This window comes from Gadus macrocephalus, chromosome 14 (assembly GCF_031168955.1).
Source record: "Gadus macrocephalus chromosome 14, ASM3116895v1".
NCBI classification, from domain to species: Eukaryota; Metazoa; Chordata; class Actinopteri; order Gadiformes; family Gadidae; genus Gadus; species Gadus macrocephalus.
The window spans coordinates 4,725,452-4,744,293 of NC_082395.1; the positions used below are offsets into that span (position 1 = coordinate 4,725,452).

The window sequence follows — 18,842 nt, forward strand, 5'->3', positions numbered from 1 at the left end:
CCCAAGTTGGATGATAGTTAAAGTGCAGAATTATTCAATAAAAAGTAGTTATTGGGATGGCAGGACAATATAAAAATGTAATGTAGTGCTCCTTCTGATCCAAGATAATATTTTAAAACAAACATATACAGTATACTGTATACATCATCCTTTGTCTCTCAGTCATGGAGAGGTCTGCAAGTCCTGGATATGGTTTTATTGATTTTATGATTGTTTAGAATACAGACGGTTCTCAATATCCACTGTCTATATGCAGGAGGTCAATGAGCAAGAGGCCTAACCCCTTTCCTGCTCACCTCAGTTGCTTTGGATAAAACCTTCTGCCACACTATTCTGCCTGTCTAAATCTTCAAATGAATAGTCACCTTTGACTGGCATCACATTTTAGTTCAAACCACCCCAAAAACCAACCACCCCAAACCATTTTGGGATGAAACAGCTCAGTTTACCAGTCTTGGATCGAGGCAGCATGTCATAGGAGCGCCCCACTTCCAACTCTCTTGGTTTGACACTCATTTGAAGTTCTTCGCTCCAACCCTCCTCATGCAAGTCAGCTGTTAGTCACAGCCGGTGCTGCCCCAAAATGAGAACATAATGCAATTTCCCATGCATCATAAACATCCAATGCACGACCACCGTGCACGGAACAATGCACTTGATTTGAGACACGTTCATTTGTCTTGCGGGGTCGATGGAAACATTGAGATTCATCACTGGCTCTTTAATGTGTTGTGAAATGACACACAGATGAAATTATTCACTAACTGAAACGAGTGGTGTTCTCTGAACAGAACACACGATGACATGCTGCAGGATTTCGCGTTTGAGACCTGTCGACGATAAATGTTTGTGTTCAACGACCTGTAAGAAAGCGTTGACTGCCTGTTCTCTGTTATTTATAGCGCTGGAGGAAACCCAGGTCTAGTTGGCTCCGAGAAAAATGTCTGACAGCTTATGAAGAGCAGGCAGTGTTCATAAAGTTGTCTTATTCTCAGATCACTTCCAGAGCATTATCTCACCCTCTTAAGTCGTGATGTTTAATGACTATTTAGTCACTATTGCAGACACCTTTTTTTCCAAAGCGACCCGCATTGACCGTGTCATTAAGGAGTAGATAAGGGTTCGGCATCTGGACCTCAGGTAGACTGTATCATGGGAATTGAACCCAGAACCTTCCAGCTAAACTATAATGTATATTTGTCTTTGCCAATTTTAACAACAATAAACTGACGAAACATCAAGTGAGTACATCTGATCATACTATTCAACGTTCTTATTCACAACCACATTGCACCTGTTTTATACGTTTGGTTCTAGTAGCTAATTATCCGAAACACGCACATTCAGAGTGCTTTTGGGAAATGAGATCGGCAAAAAAGAAGGAGCAGCGAGATTAAAAATAATTTAGTGGGCTAAGCTTAGCTTCTGAGAACGCAGTTCCCATGAACTCCCATGAATTATGCTTATCACTTCTTCCTCCTCTGCTGCTATATGGGTAATTACTGCTACTTTTCACAAGTGTATTGCTGAGAGAGTTGTGTGGAAGTGTCTGGGGCCCCTGCAGGGCCACCATGTTGGCCCCTTATGGCCAAGTGTTTATTTTATTACTCAGACAGCGGGGCACAAGGTCAGGGTTTTGCAATACCAATTACTCACAAAGTTGACCAAGTCTCGCGCCCCGGGAAGACAAGCAGCTTCTTGTAAAGCGTTGTTTAGCATGTTCAGGATTATAATGTATTTTTTAGTAGTTTCACTTAAATCTGCGTTATGGAAGTTTCTCCATCAGCGACCTCCAGTGGGTTGAGTAATAGCTATATCACTTTCAGACAACTGTCGTCTGAGATTTTCTGGCTCGTATTAAAATGATATTTAGAGTTAATTCCCTCGATGGTTTAATGGCTTGTCACTGGGCCCGTTTTATTCTTGGCAAAACTTTCTAGTCCAGATATTTTTGAATGGAGTAAAAACATAGCTGCAGGAGAATAGTGACATGGTTCAGGTTAATGCACTGAGGTTCAAGCTGCAAATGCCTGTGTAGGAGAAAATATAGGACTTTCTCTAGTTGCTTTTTAATCAAGTAGACTCTTTCTTTCAATTGTCACAGACATTGGGCATCGAACCCAGAATCTTCAGCTGGGAGCCAAACACCCTAGCCACAACCACAACATACTATAGAATATATTTTTGTATATAAGTATTGTAGTACAAATAATATGGTAAGAAGTGGGGATGTTTTGCAACATTAAATGAATTACAGACAAATAAATTCTTATAAAATGTAAAGTCAAAAGTAGTCAGAAGTATCTCAATATAGAAAGATGGGTACTTTATATGAAACATGACTTTATCTATAGATTATATTGTTGTATACTGCACTGTAACCTCACAGTGGGGACACCCTATTCCTGCCAACCACAACGGAACTGCTAAGCACCTAACATCGCACTGGTACTTCAAGAGGACACTGTGCTATGCTACTGAGAGAAAGACATGTCCGTTTTAGGTCTCTCTCTCTCTCTCTCACACCCACCCACACCCACACCCAAACACACACATCAAACCATCTTTATCCTCCACAACACAACACCACAACACCACAACACAACACCACAACAACACATGGCCATATAAAGCAAAAGTGAATGCTAACAACAAGGAGATTCATGTGGACGTTTTACAGCGGTGCATGTTGTAAAGCGACAGACCGGGCTGTACAACAATCTGTGCATGGACGTGCAGAATGGAAGACAAACCAGGAACACACCTCATTAAATATAGAGGAGCCCTTCATCACCAGTCCCTGGGGAGAATATTCACAATTGAGACACATGTGTACGTATCTATATTACTCAAGCACACGTACGAACACACACACACACACACACACACACACACACACACACACACACACACACACACACACACACACACACACACACACACACACACACACACACACACACACACACACACACACACACACACATACGTGTGTGAACAAAATACCCCCTCAAAACATGCAATATTATGCACAACATTATGCAAGGTCAAAAGTGTAATTAAGGAAGCTAATTAGAACTTGACTAAATATGAAGAGGATGAAATTAGAGGACGCTTCACACTGTCCAGTAGGAACAAGCTCATGTTAACACTTAATCAGCGCAGACACACACACACAAACACACATGCACACACGAACACACATGCACACAGGAGCACACACACACACACACACGCACACACACACACACACACACACACACACACACACACACACACACACACACACACACACACACACACACACACACACACACACACACACACACACACACACAGATTACACAATGGCTTCAATGAAAAAATACAGATGAGTTCTCTACAGGCTGATTATGAAAAGCCAACCTGACAAAGCTGTAAAACAGATTTTCTACAATGTAGTTCATCCATGTTTGGACAACATATGTCCACCGTCCCCCATTTCAAAGTAAAGCAACAGCACGCTTTGGGACTTGATGGATGTGGGGCAGAATCCAGTGTCACCTGCTAGAGGGCATGCCCTCCAACCACTAACCAATGACAGCAACATCACGGATCTCTGCAGCACGTCGCCTTTCCTGTCATTTGGCAGACCTCAGCTTCATCGGATTAGCTGACAGAGAGCGAGAGAGAGAGAGGGTGTGGGAGAGAGAGAGAGAGAGAGAGAGAGAGAGAGAGAGAGAGAGAGAGAGAGAGAGAGAGAGAGAGAGAGAGACAGAGAGGGGGAGAGAGAGAGAGAGAGAGAGAGAGAGAGAGAGAGAGAGAGAGAGAGAGACAGAGACAGAGAGGGGGAGAGAGGGGGAGAGAGAGAGAGAGAGAGAGAGAGAGAGAGAGAGAGAGAGAGAGAGAGAGAGAGAGAGAGAGAGAGAGAGAGGGGGTGTGGGAGAGAGAGATGGAGTCAGTCTGCATGTGTTTCTTATCGTGCGTGAGTGTATTTCTGTGTCTTTGCGTGTTTGCATGCATGTGTGTGTGTGCGTGTGCCTTTGTGTGTGGGTGCATAAACATTTGTGTGTGTGTGCATGCGTGCATGTGTGTACATGTTTGTGTGTGTGAGTTTCTAAGAGGGATGAGCAGCCATGCTCGGTTTCTGGCAGATCTGGCAACCCCAACAGATTTCATTTCTTTAATTAATCATCCGCGGGCTGCGGCTGTCTGTGATTAAGCAGCCAGCATTATCAGCTCGCAGGGAGAAGGAGAACAAACCAAAATAATAATGCAAAAAGGGGTGAGGAGGAGGAGAGGATACAGGGGGTAGAAACGGTCATGGTAGACTCATACACACTGAGGTGTGTGTTTGTGTGTGTGCGTGTGTGTGTGTGTGAGTGCATGTGGTTGGGATTCGAACTTGATGCTTAAAGTTGGCATCATACACGTTGTGGTAGTTAAACTGCCAAGATTGAAGATGGGGAAAGAGAGATATAGGTAGGGACATAAAACACATACACACACACGCACACACAAACATGCAACACAATGGTTGCCTGCCTCACCCTATATATGGTAATAACCCATCTGCCGTGCCTGATTGTCACACTGCAATGCTTCTGACAAGTAGCACTGTTGGATAAGCACAGCCCATACACGGGGAATTGTTGTTGCATCTAACTACTCAGAACAAAGAGGGGCTAATTGCAAAGCTGGCCTGTGTTTTTTTCGGGGGAAAGCAAAGCAAATGAATAATCCATAGAGATAATGCAGTTAGCATGCTAATAACAAGTTGCTTAAACATGCTCTTACATAATGGCAGTGGCGGCAGCCATTTATATCCCATAACCACATAAGACGTTTCGGCGGGATGGGTCAAAGCTATGGGGACTTTGAAGTTACAACTTGCTAAATCTTGCAATTATATTTTCTTACAACTCATCCATACTTAAGCGTAGATAAATAAAAATCATTATACATACATCCCTATGTAATACTAATTGTTTACTGTGCTGGCTTTGGATTTATGCATATAGGCTCCTTTCTAGCTATAAGTTTGATATCACTAAGGTATCTGTTAAACCGAGACAAAGGCCTACTGTACAAAGAAGGTGTGGAAATAAACATTTTTAGGCTAAAAGTTTCAACGTATTAAAGAAGACACGCATATGAAATCCAATGAGAATCCTCATAAAATCATCCACTTCGGCTTAATGCCCCAACTGTAAATGATAAGACGTCAAAAGGGTCATGGTTGTGAGGGTCTGGACAGAGACTATTTTGTCAGTGTGGTCATGTGAAGCGATCCATTCGTCAACTAATACCCATGAGCTCTCCACCCCATTGAGATTGATTTTGAGTGCAGTCACTCTTTAGAATCCGATGGATGTCTCGACTTGACATTAAGTTATTGGTGATCCATTGAGAACCCACGTCTCTTAACGATTCAATGATATTTTCCTCCATGTTTAATAAACTAATGTTCATCATTGAGAAGTAGTATATTTACTTTAGACACACTTCACAGAGTTTGTCGGTGATATTTTAAAGAAAAATTAAGATGACTTGAAATGACCAATGTATAATATACCATTGTTTGGTGGCTCTTGTGTTTCTGTCTGTCTACTCCTGTTTATGTTGTGCTTATAATACTTAAGTATACTTTCATATATTTTCAAGCTATTTTCTTCCAGGTATGTGAAGCAGGTGAAAGCATTGGAAACACACATTCAAATCCACTCCAAAACTAATTTATTTGGATAATATTTTGTACACTGTAGAAAATTAGTTTTTAGAAATAAACTCATTAAGAATTCTAAATATAGTCAGTTGTACATATTCACATTCCTTTCCAATTAATACAAACGCCAAGGAGATTTCCTGTGCCGTGTAACAAACACAGCCTTTAAGCGCCTGTGATTCCATCCAAGAAGAGAGGCTGGCAATTGCTTTAGGACAGGACTCTTCCCCAGTGAACCGTCATGAGCCAAACATACTGATGCTAGTTTTTACGCTAGCATTCAGCGAGCTAGTTAGCTTCTCATCCGCCCAGAGACCTACTCCAGGTCCTCGTACAGGACCTCGTCGATGAGCACGTCGTTGTCGTCCACAGGGATGTCCGGGCAGAGCTGCTCCTTGAAGGCCAGGGCCACGGTGTAGGGCTTCCCCCGGGCGTGGCGCATGCAGCGCTCCAGGTAGCTGTCGTAGAAGCCCTTCCCTCGGCCCAGACGGTTCCCAGCCCGGTCGAAGCCCAAGCCGGGCATCAGGATCAGGTCCAGGCCCCCTGGAAGGACAACAACAGAGAACAGAGTACAGTGCGTTGGTACTTTGGTGGTCGGAAACATTGATGGGCTTGAGAGTTTCCAATAATGCATCGCAATACTGCGGTGCAGTAATGCATTTGTATTGAAGCGCTGTGAGTGGCCACTGGTTAAAAAGCACTATATAAACGCGGTCCGTTTACCATTTATTTATTATGGCTGTTTGTTTAACATACACTTTTATCCAAGGCCACCACAGATAAATGCCATTAAGGAGCAGGTAGGGTCAAGGCATCTCGGTAGGATGCCTACGGGGCAGATCTAGAGGTTCAAATCAGGAACCTTTCAGCCAGGAGTCAAACACACAAAACTATCCAGCCCCCAATTCCCGATCACTATATGATGTGCCACAAAGCATATGCATATTTAATGTAAAATGGGATCTTTAAACATGAAACCATCGGGTGCATGATGTGAATCACCACAATAACTCCATTGCAAGACAACATCTTCGTTAATTCCCCGGCATTGTTCTCGCGTTTATTGCCTAGTTATCAATTCAGTAGGCTTATTTCTGTCTGTTGAGATATCTGGTTTGCTTGCTACCGAGAAAATCTTGCAAATTGATTGCCAGTGTGTCTCCGATTGGTTGTATGAACCCGTCTTTGATCAAGATCATAGGTGGGCAATAGATATCGGATTCCTTTGCAAGTGACATTCTGCATTGTCCCAAAGAGGCTGTTGAATGGGTTTGTCGCCATGCATCATGGGTATTATTCACTTTCACATCAATCAAGATCATTTATCACTTGAGATAATCTGCGCCAACCGTTAGACTTCTGAAAATGTGACAGCATAAATGCATAAATGCTGCGGTTTAAAGTAATTCTCCAAGGGTAATCGCAAAATGAACTCCTCACTTGATTAATTTGTGTCCCGTTGCGCTTCATCACCAATCTTTTGATAAAAAGGCACACAAAAGAGACGATGATGAGCTGTAAAACCCTGTCAGCCCGGGACCAACGAGACCGTTTACCCAGAGATCAGATGATTACCAAACACTAGACCTAGGGGGGGGGGGGGGGGGAATGAGTGCAGGAGCATGGTCAAGTAGCCCCCCCGAATGGTGTTCTGCCTGTAGGTATACTTCAGCCACACGCCTGGCCCTGGCCCCTACCCGCCCACCTCCATCAAGGGGATATGCCTTTATCCAAAGCTCAGACTGAATCGCTTTGGATTAAGGTGTGTGTTGAATAATTGAATAGCCAATTCGAACCTTAATCTAATACATCGTAAAGCATGATTCCATTTTTCTCTCGGTATAAAAAGGTTTAAATGTTCTGGATGGCCCTATTCCGGGTGACAGACATTTGTAATTTCCCTTGAAATTTTAGGCTAGGTTTCTCATTTACATGACATTACACACCGATTTGCATATATCAATTTAGATATATTAAACTTCGTCACTCTTTATAAACTAATTGCCAGCCCTTAGCAAACCGAGAAATAAATGAACATGCCCTCCGTTGCGCTCAACTCCATCTTCAAGTCAGCTCCAGTGCAATGTCGCCATCTAGTGGTCACGTTTTGCATTGCCTTTTACATAAACTGTGTTAAACAAACTAAAGGCAAAAACTGACCAGAGGGCAATAATTAGAGCATAAGAGCACACCGCTCACGCTCACACTGTGCTTTGCCAAAGAAAGAAACGTAACTAAAATAAACTAGTAAACTAACTCAAACTAGTAGTCCTTTAAAAGGGTCGCCTCCTTAAGTAGGCATCAACAACAGGTCTGTAAAAAGGAGATAGGAGCCACACCTTTACCCCCAGTCCCCAGGCTGAGTATATCCAAAAACAGGCTTGCTCCACTGAAGTACAAACACAATCAGGCATTTCTAGAGTGAAAGATAAGCCGTGGTAAGTACTCCATGTATATTCACATTTGGTGTCTACCAGTTTAAACACATAACATTCTGATAAGACTTTTCATGCATCTTTTATTTATGTAATTTGTATGGTAGTCTCCATGTGATAAGGCGCACATGTCTTATTTAAAACCTTAAAGAAACATACTGATTCCTATGGCTACCCTGTGTCTCTCTGTACAGTGGTTTTGTTCTTCTAAGCCTCACTTTTCTATTTCTTGAATAGGCTGTTAAACATATGAATGATTAAACTTCGAGATTACCTTTGCTTTGTCCTTTAATGTATTGTTTGAATGACCACAAATGATAACGTCTAACCTGTTATACACATGTATGTGTATAACATCACTGTTGGTGCATTTACATGCACACACAAACCCTGACCTCAACTGGGTTAGGGGGTAACTCAGTTTGCCATGCATCCACCAAGGTTGGTTAAATAGGTCAGTTAAAGGCACCCAGTGCAACTTTCGAGGCTTAAAAATAAACATTCAATTTCTAGTCTTTTTTACACGTAGTAAGTTTCAATAACTCCATACCATTACATACCGACATTTAAGCAGCAAAGATGAGACGTCGTTGTGTGGTGAGAACTGATACAAAATCGATAACAACAACAATGCCGCCATTTTCTTTATTTTTTGTAACCTACAATAAATAAAGCAGGCTTCCAGTCAATGGAAAAATGGCTTCTCCCCACCGGCGATTGTTGTTGTTTACGATTTTCTATCAGTTCTCACCACACAACGACGTCTCATCTTTGCTCCTTGAATGTCGATATGTAATGGTATGGAGTTATTGAAACTTACTACGTGTAAAAAAGACTAGAAATTGAATGTTTATTTTTCATTGAATGTTTACATAAAGTTGCACTGGGTGCCTTTAAATGTACAACACATGCATGTAAGCACGCATGGGTACAGCAGAAGAGATGGTTGTAGAGCGATTAGTTGGTGACTTGGAGGTTGCTAGTTCGATCCCCGGCTCCCGGAGTGTCGAGGTGTGTGTCAAGGTGTGCACCTGTAGCCAGGGCTTCCTCCCGGGTGAAGTCTTCGTCAGAGGGCTGCTTGATGTTCCAGGACGTCAGGGGCAGCGTCTCAATGTCCTGCATGCTGTGCAGTCGCAGCATGTCCATGTGGTTGCTCGCCGTGGACTGGTACTTGGGGATGAAGCAGGTCTTGCCCTGGGCGAAGAGGTCCTGGAGGATTTCCTCCGTGCGCACCTCGTCGTGCATGCTGAGGAACACCGCGATCCGATCACAGCTCGCATATTTGGGGTGGTCAAACAGCTGGAAGGTGATGTGAGATAGAGGAGAATATCACTTGGAAGAGGTGGCAGTTTAATAATTGTACAGGAATTATATACACAATAATATACATGATATCGAATAATATGCTACATAATGTTTGCATGTCGCATCGGTTACAAGCGTGCATGCATCCAACTGGATGTGACGTAGAATTTCCAAAGATAGCCACGAACTGTTTTGCGAAACTTACCTTTTGCGAAACTACTTTCGACTGTCGTTGTTTTTCTTGCTCACTAAGCGCTGCAACACGCTGCTTGATGTCCCTCCTAAGAGCCTGTTTGGCTGCACGCAGGGCAGCCATCCTTGCCATGAGTTCAGGGCAACCTCTTGCACTGCGGCGTTCTATGGGCCAAAAAAACCTTTAAAAGCTTAATTTAGACTTTGCATTTATTTGCGTTTTCACCAACCCGAGAAGTCAATGATTCACAAACTCACAACTCGGGCAACACACAGCTGTCAAGCAGCAGCGCTACTGCGCATGTCTGCGTGATGTCACACGCGCACCGGAAGCGCTCTGAATGTGTAGTTTTAATTTGAACTAGGAGATTAGTTTGTCTTCCGAGTCCGACGAGGCGAGGAGAGTTAAAGGGATTAGATCGCTACTCTTGCATATTTGTATTATCACTCCCTTCCCTAAACAGAGTTCGTTAAGGATAGAAGGGACCAGATACATTTATGACAAGGATCATTTATTTGTAACTAGATACGTTGGCCTTCAATTCCCGTTTCAGATCACGAGAAAAGTTTGAGAAGACCGGCTGGCCGAATAAAACAGGGTAAGGCTGTCTGAACACATTAAGTCAATGCAAATCCGGGAGAGTTCTTTATACATATAAATGTTATTCATGGTGTAGAATGGCCGTTTCATGTACTATATCACTCTTATTGCGTTGGAGACGTGTTAGTAGTTGGTTTCAAATCCTATGTAGTTCATCTGATGTAGGAAACGCTTTGCTCACCCGACCGGGTGATGATGACACAGTCAAACAGGAGTGTATTTACTCCTAGCTTTTATGTTCAGAATCAGAATCATTTTTACATGATCTTATTATACAAGTACACAAGAGTAACATTATTAGGCTTGGTTCCTCAACAGCCACATACCAGCAACAATATAAGATAGAGTAAATAAAGATAAGGGAAAAAATAAATACATGTAAAAATAAGTAGCAGTTGTAGTCCGGCTAAGCATGACACTAGTAAAGTAACTGTAGATGAGTTCCTAGATCTGGTCTTGTATTGCCCGGCTGGTTGTCCCTCAGCTGTCATCGGACCGTGGGCTTTGGACTTTCCCCCCTTCCCCCTTCAAGTAGGCTAGAATCGAACCGGCTGTTGACTACTCGAGGAGATAAAACGCAATGATTGACGGGTCACTCACGCAATGAGCGGGTGGTAGGGGCGTGGTCTGGGGAGCAGGCAGCCAATGGCAGCGTGTGATGTGTTATTGCGCTGTGGCTCCGGACATAGGATGGTGGGTGTTATCTGCTAGAGACTGAGGAGGAAAGAGGAGAGGGGATTTTGCACAATAATCGAGGTTGGTGGAAGTCAAAAGTTTCGGTGTGTGACAATGTGTAACTTTGACGCGTTTTGTATTTCAGGGAACATTTAACTCGTTTCGTTTTCTTGGGGCTTTTGCGATCCGTGAAGCTTTTATCAGGACAAAAGAGGGTTGTTGAAGCAGGAAATGGCAGTGGGTTGGTTGTCATTGTAGAGTGATATGATAAACTTGTGTCCCTGTGATTAAAGCGGTTGATTGAGTTTGGTTGATAGGAATCAGATGTTGTTTCGCTGTTTTAAACGTCGCACAACAAGCTTTACAACGTCTCCCTGGAGGAGGGTGTAGTGGGCAGCATCCCATTACTTACCGGTGACAGTGATTTGATGTCAGTCTTCTCGGGTGTTTGCAGCGACACCCAACATTCAAACTCTTAAATGTAATCAACTTCCAGTAATTGGTCGAATAAGGGCTTTGACGCTATCATTTCCACGTAAACAATATCTGTAGAATCTCAACGTGTGTTTCTGTGTATTGTTTGGTTTGAAAAATAACATTGACCTAGGTCTAGGGAAGCCACTGAGGAAAATACTATCAAGGCTGATTACGGATAAAATACTGATGCTATCTGTCGATGTATACATTCTAATGTATGGTAAAATCCATACATATGTTACCCATGAACATGATCTCACCCTCTGTGTATGTAGTTCACCAAATGACACTAGGAATTTCAAATTTCCATCTCCTCATAACACATTCCACATGAACACTGACTTGTCCTTGTTACTGCATGGAATGTTAACCACGTTTTTCCTTGTCACTGCCAGGGTGTGTATATAAACGAAGGGTTATTTTTGTTTTGTTTTGTTTCCCCACACATCCACTCTTAAAATCAAATTTCGGTTTCACAGCTCATCAGGTGACCGTAGAATGGTTTGGCTCAGTTTGGCCTCTGCAGCAAAGCTAGATTACATTTTCACCGATACAATCAAGTATTGTCATCAGATCTTCTCTTCATGTTCCTAATGTCGGCTCTCCTGCACCTGTCTTCAGGGGATAGGAGGAGGTGGAAAGGCCCGGATGCAACGATTTTCTATATTTCTGACCAATGCTGGCAATCATTAGCAACTTTCGACGGGATAATTGTTATTGTTTTTTTCTAAACAGTAGGATTTTTTTTATATTGACACATGCTTGGGACTAATTCTTACGTCTATCAAATGTCCCAAAAACCCTTTTGTGCCGTGCAATCAGCGCAGCGTTACTGATTGCTGTTCTGTTCTGTGTCCGCAGGAGGGACATGGCCCAGGAAACCAACCAGAGCCAGGGGCCCATGCTCTGCACCACCGGCTGCGGTTTCTACGCCAACCCGCGGAACAACGGCATGTGTTCTGTGTGCTACAAAGACTTCCTCCAGAGGCAAAATGGGCGGGGTGGTCCACCAGGTGGGGGACGGCCGCTCACCACCTGTCGTGTCTCCGCCCGATGAAACCGTTTCCTAGAGAAGAGTGTACTGTAGCAGACTCATAAATAAGCTCATCCATTAAGTACCATTGTGGAATGAAATATATCAACGTTGTTTTCCGGAGGTTATCTATTTTATATTCAATGATAGTAAAACATTAGCTGAGGTATGACCTCATCCAAGGCAAAATGCTCTGCCCTCTGCTTCCACATACTTGTTAATCAATTGAGATGGCGGATCCACTTACTTTTAGTGGACATTTTGTCCCTGTGTAAAGAAAAAAAAACGTATTAAATTTAGTTATGACTGTTGGATAAAGGATCATGCTAGATACTACTAGATATTATGCACTAGATAATCATTCTTTGGGGGGGGGGGAAATTGTCCAGCGTTTACAAAATGATGTTCTTCTTAAAAAATCTTATATATCTTATATCTTATAAGGTTTAGTCCAAGGGTTGCCATGCGAAGACTTTATCCTTGCTGCTAGGGTAAAGCTTAATTTAACCTCCTGGGTCGAAATAGAGAACCAAAGCACACCCACAGTAGCTAGTCAACACGCACGTATAATCTTACCTATGCATGTGAGCAACCCTCGCAATAACTCAGCCCACAGATCACACGGCCCACAGGCAGTGACTGCGGAATGAAATGTGTTCTGTTGTCGTTTCAGATTCGTCCTCGGCCGCCAGCAGTACAGTAGATTCGTTTCTATCACAGAGCCAGACCGTCAGTATACCCTCGCCTGTCGCCGCAGCGCACGCAGACCCGCAATCTGGACAGAGCAGGTACTAAGCCTGACCATGGTGAAGCTTCTGTTTCTGGATGACTGTCTGTCTGTTTTTCTGTTTTTCTATCGGTCTCTGTAGTTGGCCGTACCTCTGTTACTTCGTAACTCTGCTCTGGTGGGAGTATCGAGCTATTTATGTTACCCCCTTGGCACATTCGGCTGCTGAACGCTGTGATAAGGGGGTCTGAGGAAATGTTTCGGTGCCCTTCTTCCTTTGTGTGTGTGTGTGCGCGTGAAAAGATGGAACTATATTTTTGTTTTGACTTATAAAAGTTCTTTTTTTTTTTTACAGCCAGATGCATAACCTCACATACTCCAGTGATCTAATGCTTTTCACTGTGCCGTGAGACAATTCTCTTGATTCTGGCCTGAGCCAGAACTAAGTGGATCGCTTAGTTGATCCAAGGCACTCACAGAGATGGTTAATTTAAAACATCTGTAAAAGATGGGTTCATATCCAATAATTCGTCAACATTTTTAATTTTTTTTTAAATCGCACAGCACATCATGTAACCAGTGGGATCTGTAATCTTCCCTGTGTTTCCATTATCAACTACTCTCTTATCTATCTAGAACCAGATGTTGGTATTGTTGTGAAACTCCCAAGGAAACATCTTGTTTGTTAACTCCAGTCGTGCTCTTCCTTGTTTGGTGTGTGTTTCAGTAACGTAACCACAACCTGCAACGCCCCCTCGGAAGAGGACGATAGCAGCCCGGCGGCTAAAGCCATCCCCGATACGGACGACGTAATCAGTACAAGTATGTTTTTTGTTTGTTTTGATTGGTGGATGCTTGTTTGTACGTGCACGTGTTCTGGACCTCTGTCTCCTGTTTAACCACAGGCCTACCCCCCAAGCTTAAATGTATAGATAACAAACAGCGTTAGCCAGTCCCTCCAGAAAAACGCGATACTGCGATCGCATAATTCAAAGCATAATCAGCCAGTCTGCATGTGCGGGGGCCGCATTTTTTCAAATATTCCGCACTTTCACCGCGTAAATTGCTGATTTCCGCGCAAAATATGCGGAGCTTGCATGAGTTCATAATCCCTTCATTTTCGTTGCGAGAAAGTCACATATATCTTAGCAGAAAGTTAAAAAAAAATTGCGTTTATTTCACACAAGAGCAGCAATTTCCCCCTGTTGCCATGGGAACGTTATGAAGTGACGTAACTACGCGACGTGAACGTCATCGAAAAGCTGCATTTTTCGTTCCAACAATTTCATCGCATAAAATTGCATAAATAGTGCACATTTCATCGAATTTTTTTAAGAAAACGTGCCGCATAATCAAGGATATTTGGCCGCAACAATCACAAAAAACGCCGCATTTTTCTGGAGGGACTGATTAACACTCAAATACCCGCTAATGCTAGCCAATCGGCCTCACCTCCCTCAAATCAAGTCACTCTTTTAAAAGCCCTCGCAGCATTGTGGTCATTGTATCTGCTAGTTGATTCAAGGGGGTCCCACACTGAGCACGCTGTCTACCGTCACAGAATGTCACACAAACCTCCAATTCACGAATGACCTAATTCATGAAAATACAGTGAGTTAGACAGGAAGATATGGGCGAGAGAGAGAGAGAGAGAGAGAGAGAGAGAGAGAGAGAGGGGAGGACATGCGGCAAGGGACCATGGTTAAGGAATCAAACCCGGGTCGCTGCCATAAGGACTTAGCCTTAATGGTACGAACTCTACCCGTTGAGCTACCGGGGGCAGGCACCCTCTGCTCAGAGCGTATCTAATCACTTAGCTCAACTAGAGAGCGGGTATAATCTCCAAAGGTCTTGTTGCTAAAACTGGGAACAATAAGGGTTAAAAAAACCTGCCTTGCGGAACCAATCAGCAGTCTTTAGGGTGGGGTGTGACGTGCAGAGGTTGTGTGTGTGCTTGTAAACACTGTTGTACGTCTTGGGGTCCTGGTAACAAATACAAAGTAAGTTGACATTTTTAAAGAGCAAATTAGTCCACTGTTTTATCTGGTATTCGAACACTCTGAGATTTATGGAGAAAATGGAGGGTTCTAGGAACGTGCGGGGTGTGTTATGACCCATGGCAACCTTTTGATCCTTTTTCAGTGCCGTTGTTGTGTATGAGCATTGTTATGAGTGAGGGTAGGTATGAAACTCGCCACACATAATAATACTGCTAAACCCTCATTCCACACATACAACGTAGCTTTGTACTATTGGTGTCCGGGAAGCATAACCCTTTCTCGGACACGATCATCACAATCAACGGCTGTCTAGAACGAGCTCCACATACCCCACAGGTGTCCCTTGGACATGACGTAGATGAGTTATACCTCCCCCCAGTGTATAGTTTATACTTAGCGATACAAAAAACCTGTTACCTGCGTTGGATGAATACTCACTTAGTGTATTGGGGAGACAAAAAACAATGTTTTCTGTCACATACGGTCTTATTTTGGTAATGGTGACAAAACGGCATAGATTACCATGTCCACCTTCATATAAGACGTATAACCACATTTAAAGCAACAACAAAAAATCCCAGACAAGGGGCGAGATCTCGGATCGTCTGGTACGGCAAGACTGCCACCCGTTTTATTCCACACAGAACTAAACCAAATCCTCTGATGAGCATTTTCCTCTCTACTATGCGACGCAGCGCAAAAGGGGCTCGTCTGGGGTGGGACCTGCGTTACAGTTCTGCTCGGTTCAATTTTGTCCAATCCGTGGCGGAAAAACTGTTGGTTGGAGCATAAGTGTGCTCCAGAACAGATAATGCAAAACAAATCCACTTCACCTTGCTGCTGTCACCCCAAATGACCTCCTAACCATTTACCAGCAATCTTGTGGCCAGGCTCAAATTCCCCCGTTGCGTGGACGTCCATATTCCCCCCCCTTTTCCTTGTGCGCGCCTGGGTCCCAGCTGCGCTGAGCTAAGGGAGGGAAGTGCAGCAGCAGCAGCAGCAGCAGCAGCAGCAGCATGTAGCTCTGTGGGGACAGGTCCCAGCAGCCAGGGAACAGCACAGCGGGAGAGCAACCCCTCCCAGGGACGGGGCTCACGCACAGGCAAGAGGAAGGTAGAGGACCCTGCTGCTGGGGCGAGTCCCGTCCGAACCACACCATCTAGTCTTTTCTATGTTTTTCTGTACATGGGGTGCTAGTGGAAAGCTTCCACTTTTTGTTGCATGTGAAAATGTTATATCAGATGCCAATACAAATGTCTGTCGATGTACACATTTGCTTCCTAGCGTTGGGTTTAATTCGATCGAAAAAGTGAGAATGCTATGTGTAACGAGAACTCTTGTACTATGTTTTTCCTTACCGGGAACGGCTTATTTGTATTGAGCTAAAATTTGAGTTGGATATGCTGAGCAAAGAGCAGTAACTTTTGCCAGGTCAAAAGTGGGTGGGACCTATCACTAGTCTAATATTGTCATTATCCGATGGAGACATTTCCAAAGTGCATATTCCCATATCCTGGGAAGTTGACACTGTTTGTCGAAACAGACTTTTTGACAAAAACAACGTGACCAATTCAAAAGCGTTTGGCTGTGGTTTAGTCTTGATTAACTGCACTAGGCCCTCTACAAAGACCAAGCTTAGCTGAACTGAAAGTAGTACATTACCTCACTGAACTGGTCTGCCATCTAAACCCTCCTGTATCCCTCAGGCCTAATCATGACGACCTTTCTGAATTCCCAATCTCTACAAATGCATTTAACACTTGACCCTTGTCTATAAAATCCTGTCATCACTTTGTCATCAATATCGATAGCAATTGTATGTTCCTCGCTCAGCGTCAGAAGGCTCCGCCCCCGCAGCTGAGGACGGCGAGGAGAAGCCCCCCCCCAAGAGGAACCGCTGCCACCACTGCCGCAAGAAGGTGGGCCTTACAGGTAGGGGCCGCACGCACGCGCATGCACGCACGCAAGCACGCACACACACACCCGCACGCCCACCCACACACATGTTTATACACGGAGAGATCAGCAGTAGTATTGACTAGTGACTGATGAACATAATGCAACTTTGTGGGTAATGATTAATAGTTATTGTATTATGATTCCAATATGCAGCTTTTTAAAAAATCTTGATTCCTTGTTTCACTCTATCCCACAACGCTACCCTTCCTACCATAACCAACGGTACTCCCCACGTCCACAGCTTAACCTCGAGGCTTGATCGATCTAGATGTCTAACCCTTATCATCTCCCTCACCTCATGTATCTGCACTCACTGTAAGATGCTTTGGATAGAAGTTGCTGCTCCATGACATGACAAATGTAGGTCACCCAAGACCACTCTGTAGCATCGAGTCTCCGGTGTCATGTGACCCGTACACATTGTTGACATCAAAACCGCGGGGCGGACAACAGTGCTTCTGGTCATCGCAGTTCCACGATCTCCTCCCGCCTATACGTCACATCTTTACATTTACGTTTAGCTGATGCTTCCGTCCAAAGTGTCTTCAAAACGGTTGATACACACTTTCCCAGTAAAGTCAACCATTCAAGGCGACAGCCAGCTCGTCAGGGGCAGTTGGGGTGAGGCGGTCTCGCTCAGGGTACACCTCGACGCCCGGCTGGGAGGAGCCGGGGATCGAACCAACCACCTTCCGGTAACAAGTCGGCCTAGTCAGCCCGTCCTACCTCCGGCCCTCTTTGTGTGTTCGCAGGCTTCGACTGCCGGTGTGGACACGTGTTCTGCGGCGCGCACCGCTACTCGGACCTGCACGGCTGCACCTTCGACTACCGCGCGGACGCCGCGGCCAAGATCAAGAAGGAGAACCCGGTGGTCGTTGCGGAGAAGGTCCAGAAGATCTAAGCGCGAGCAACACACCAGGGGGGGCGGGGCCGATGACTGTTTTTGGGTGATCAACGAAGTTTTTTTTCTCCCCCCCGTTCTTTTTTTGCAACCCTACCGGTTGACCTTGTGGGCCTTAAAGCATACATACCACTCAAAAGTTGTCTGAGTTATTTTGATTTGCCCTGTATATGTGATTGAGGTTTGCTTGTGTTCAAATATTAGAATTTAAGAATGTTGGAAAAAGTCTAGAAACAAATGTTTGGTTGTAAAAGAGAAAATGGGGTGACTTGGGCTACACAAAGTTTCCAAATGTTTTTAAAGGCTGCATGGAAACCCATCGAAAGTCTTTTTGGAATAATTTGTACAGCGTGAATACATGATTAATTACCAAATGTACAGTAAAAATACACAATCCTTTTTTGTTTTACAGGATTTTTAAGAAAAGTGCATCAGGCCCGTTACTGCTGCCTGATTAACTAATCGATTTTGTATAGTTTATTTGATTTTAGTGTTCTGTTGAGGGTGTTTATTATGCATATTAATATGAATGATTAACAGTTTGTATGGTCGCTGTTGAGGGTTCTTAAATTAAGTATATAGCTCGTGTATTGGTGCACTAAAATTACCAGGATTTTCTCATGCTGTATTTATGTTTCTTTTAACTGGTTTTAGTTATGATTAAAATAAAAATGTAGTCTTCTTTCACTTCCAATGCCACTCCATCTATCTATACTTTGTGAGCAGAGTTTGGGGACTGCGTTAGAGACATTATATAGACTTTATAAAATGTCTCCTAACTGGGAATAAAGTAGACCATCTTGCTGAGTCATCCTCAATCCGTTTCGAGTTAG

At 43.8% G+C, this 18,842-nt stretch overlaps 2 protein-coding genes across 3 annotated transcripts; one reads left to right on the forward strand and one right to left on the reverse strand.

Annotated features, from left to right (window-relative positions):
- Positions 1-5,698: 5,698 nt before the first annotated feature.
- Positions 5,699-9,958, reverse strand: mthfs (5,10-methenyltetrahydrofolate synthetase (5-formyltetrahydrofolate cyclo-ligase)). The gene is made up of 3 exons (XM_060072230.1): positions 9,650-9,958; positions 9,171-9,438; positions 5,699-6,247 (listed from the first exon to the last, which is right to left on the reverse strand). The coding sequence occupies exons 1-3, from the start codon at positions 9,767-9,769 to the stop codon at positions 6,021-6,023; spliced, it is 615 nt and encodes a 204-aa protein (XP_059928213.1). The 5' UTR covers positions 9,770-9,958; the 3' UTR covers positions 5,699-6,020.
- A 24-nt stretch (positions 9,959-9,982) lies between these two features.
- zfand6 (zinc finger, AN1-type domain 6) lies at positions 9,983-18,703 on the forward strand. 2 transcript variants are annotated; one of them, XM_060072232.1, is made up of 6 exons: positions 9,983-10,235; positions 12,251-12,402; positions 13,096-13,210; positions 13,877-13,971; positions 16,983-17,081; positions 17,861-18,703. In XM_060072232.1, the coding sequence occupies exons 2-6, from the start codon at positions 12,258-12,260 to the stop codon at positions 18,007-18,009; spliced, it is 603 nt and encodes a 200-aa protein (XP_059928215.1). In that variant the 5' UTR covers positions 9,983-10,235; positions 12,251-12,257; the 3' UTR covers positions 18,010-18,703. The 2 variants fall into 2 exon arrangements, with proteins under 2 accessions (XP_059928215.1, XP_059928216.1); XM_060072233.1 differs by lacking the exon at positions 9,983-10,235 and adding an exon at positions 10,843-10,993.
- The last annotated feature ends 139 nt before the right edge of the window (positions 18,704-18,842 follow it).

Coding starts and splice junctions, on each gene's coding strand:
- mthfs (XM_060072230.1), bottom strand. CDS start 9,769: ATGGCAAGGATGGCTGCCCTGCGTGCAGCCAAACAGGCTCTTAGGAGG. Junction 9,439..9,649: donor CGAAAGTAGTTTCGCAAAAG/GTAAGTTTCGCA, acceptor ATCACCTTCCAG/CTGTTTGACCACCCCAAATA. Junction 6,248..9,170: donor GGAGGAAGCCCTGGCTACAG/GTGCACACCTTG, acceptor TTGTCCTTCCAG/GGGGCCTGGACCTGATCCTG.
- zfand6 (XM_060072232.1), top strand. CDS start 12,258: ATGGCCCAGGAAACCAACCAGAGCCAGGGGCCCATGCTCTGCACCACC. Junction 12,403..13,095: donor TGGGCGGGGTGGTCCACCAG/GTGGGGGACGGC, acceptor TTGTCGTTTCAG/ATTCGTCCTCGGCCGCCAGC. Junction 17,082..17,860: donor CAAGAAGGTGGGCCTTACAG/GTAGGGGCCGCA, acceptor GTGTGTTCGCAG/GCTTCGACTGCCGGTGTGGA.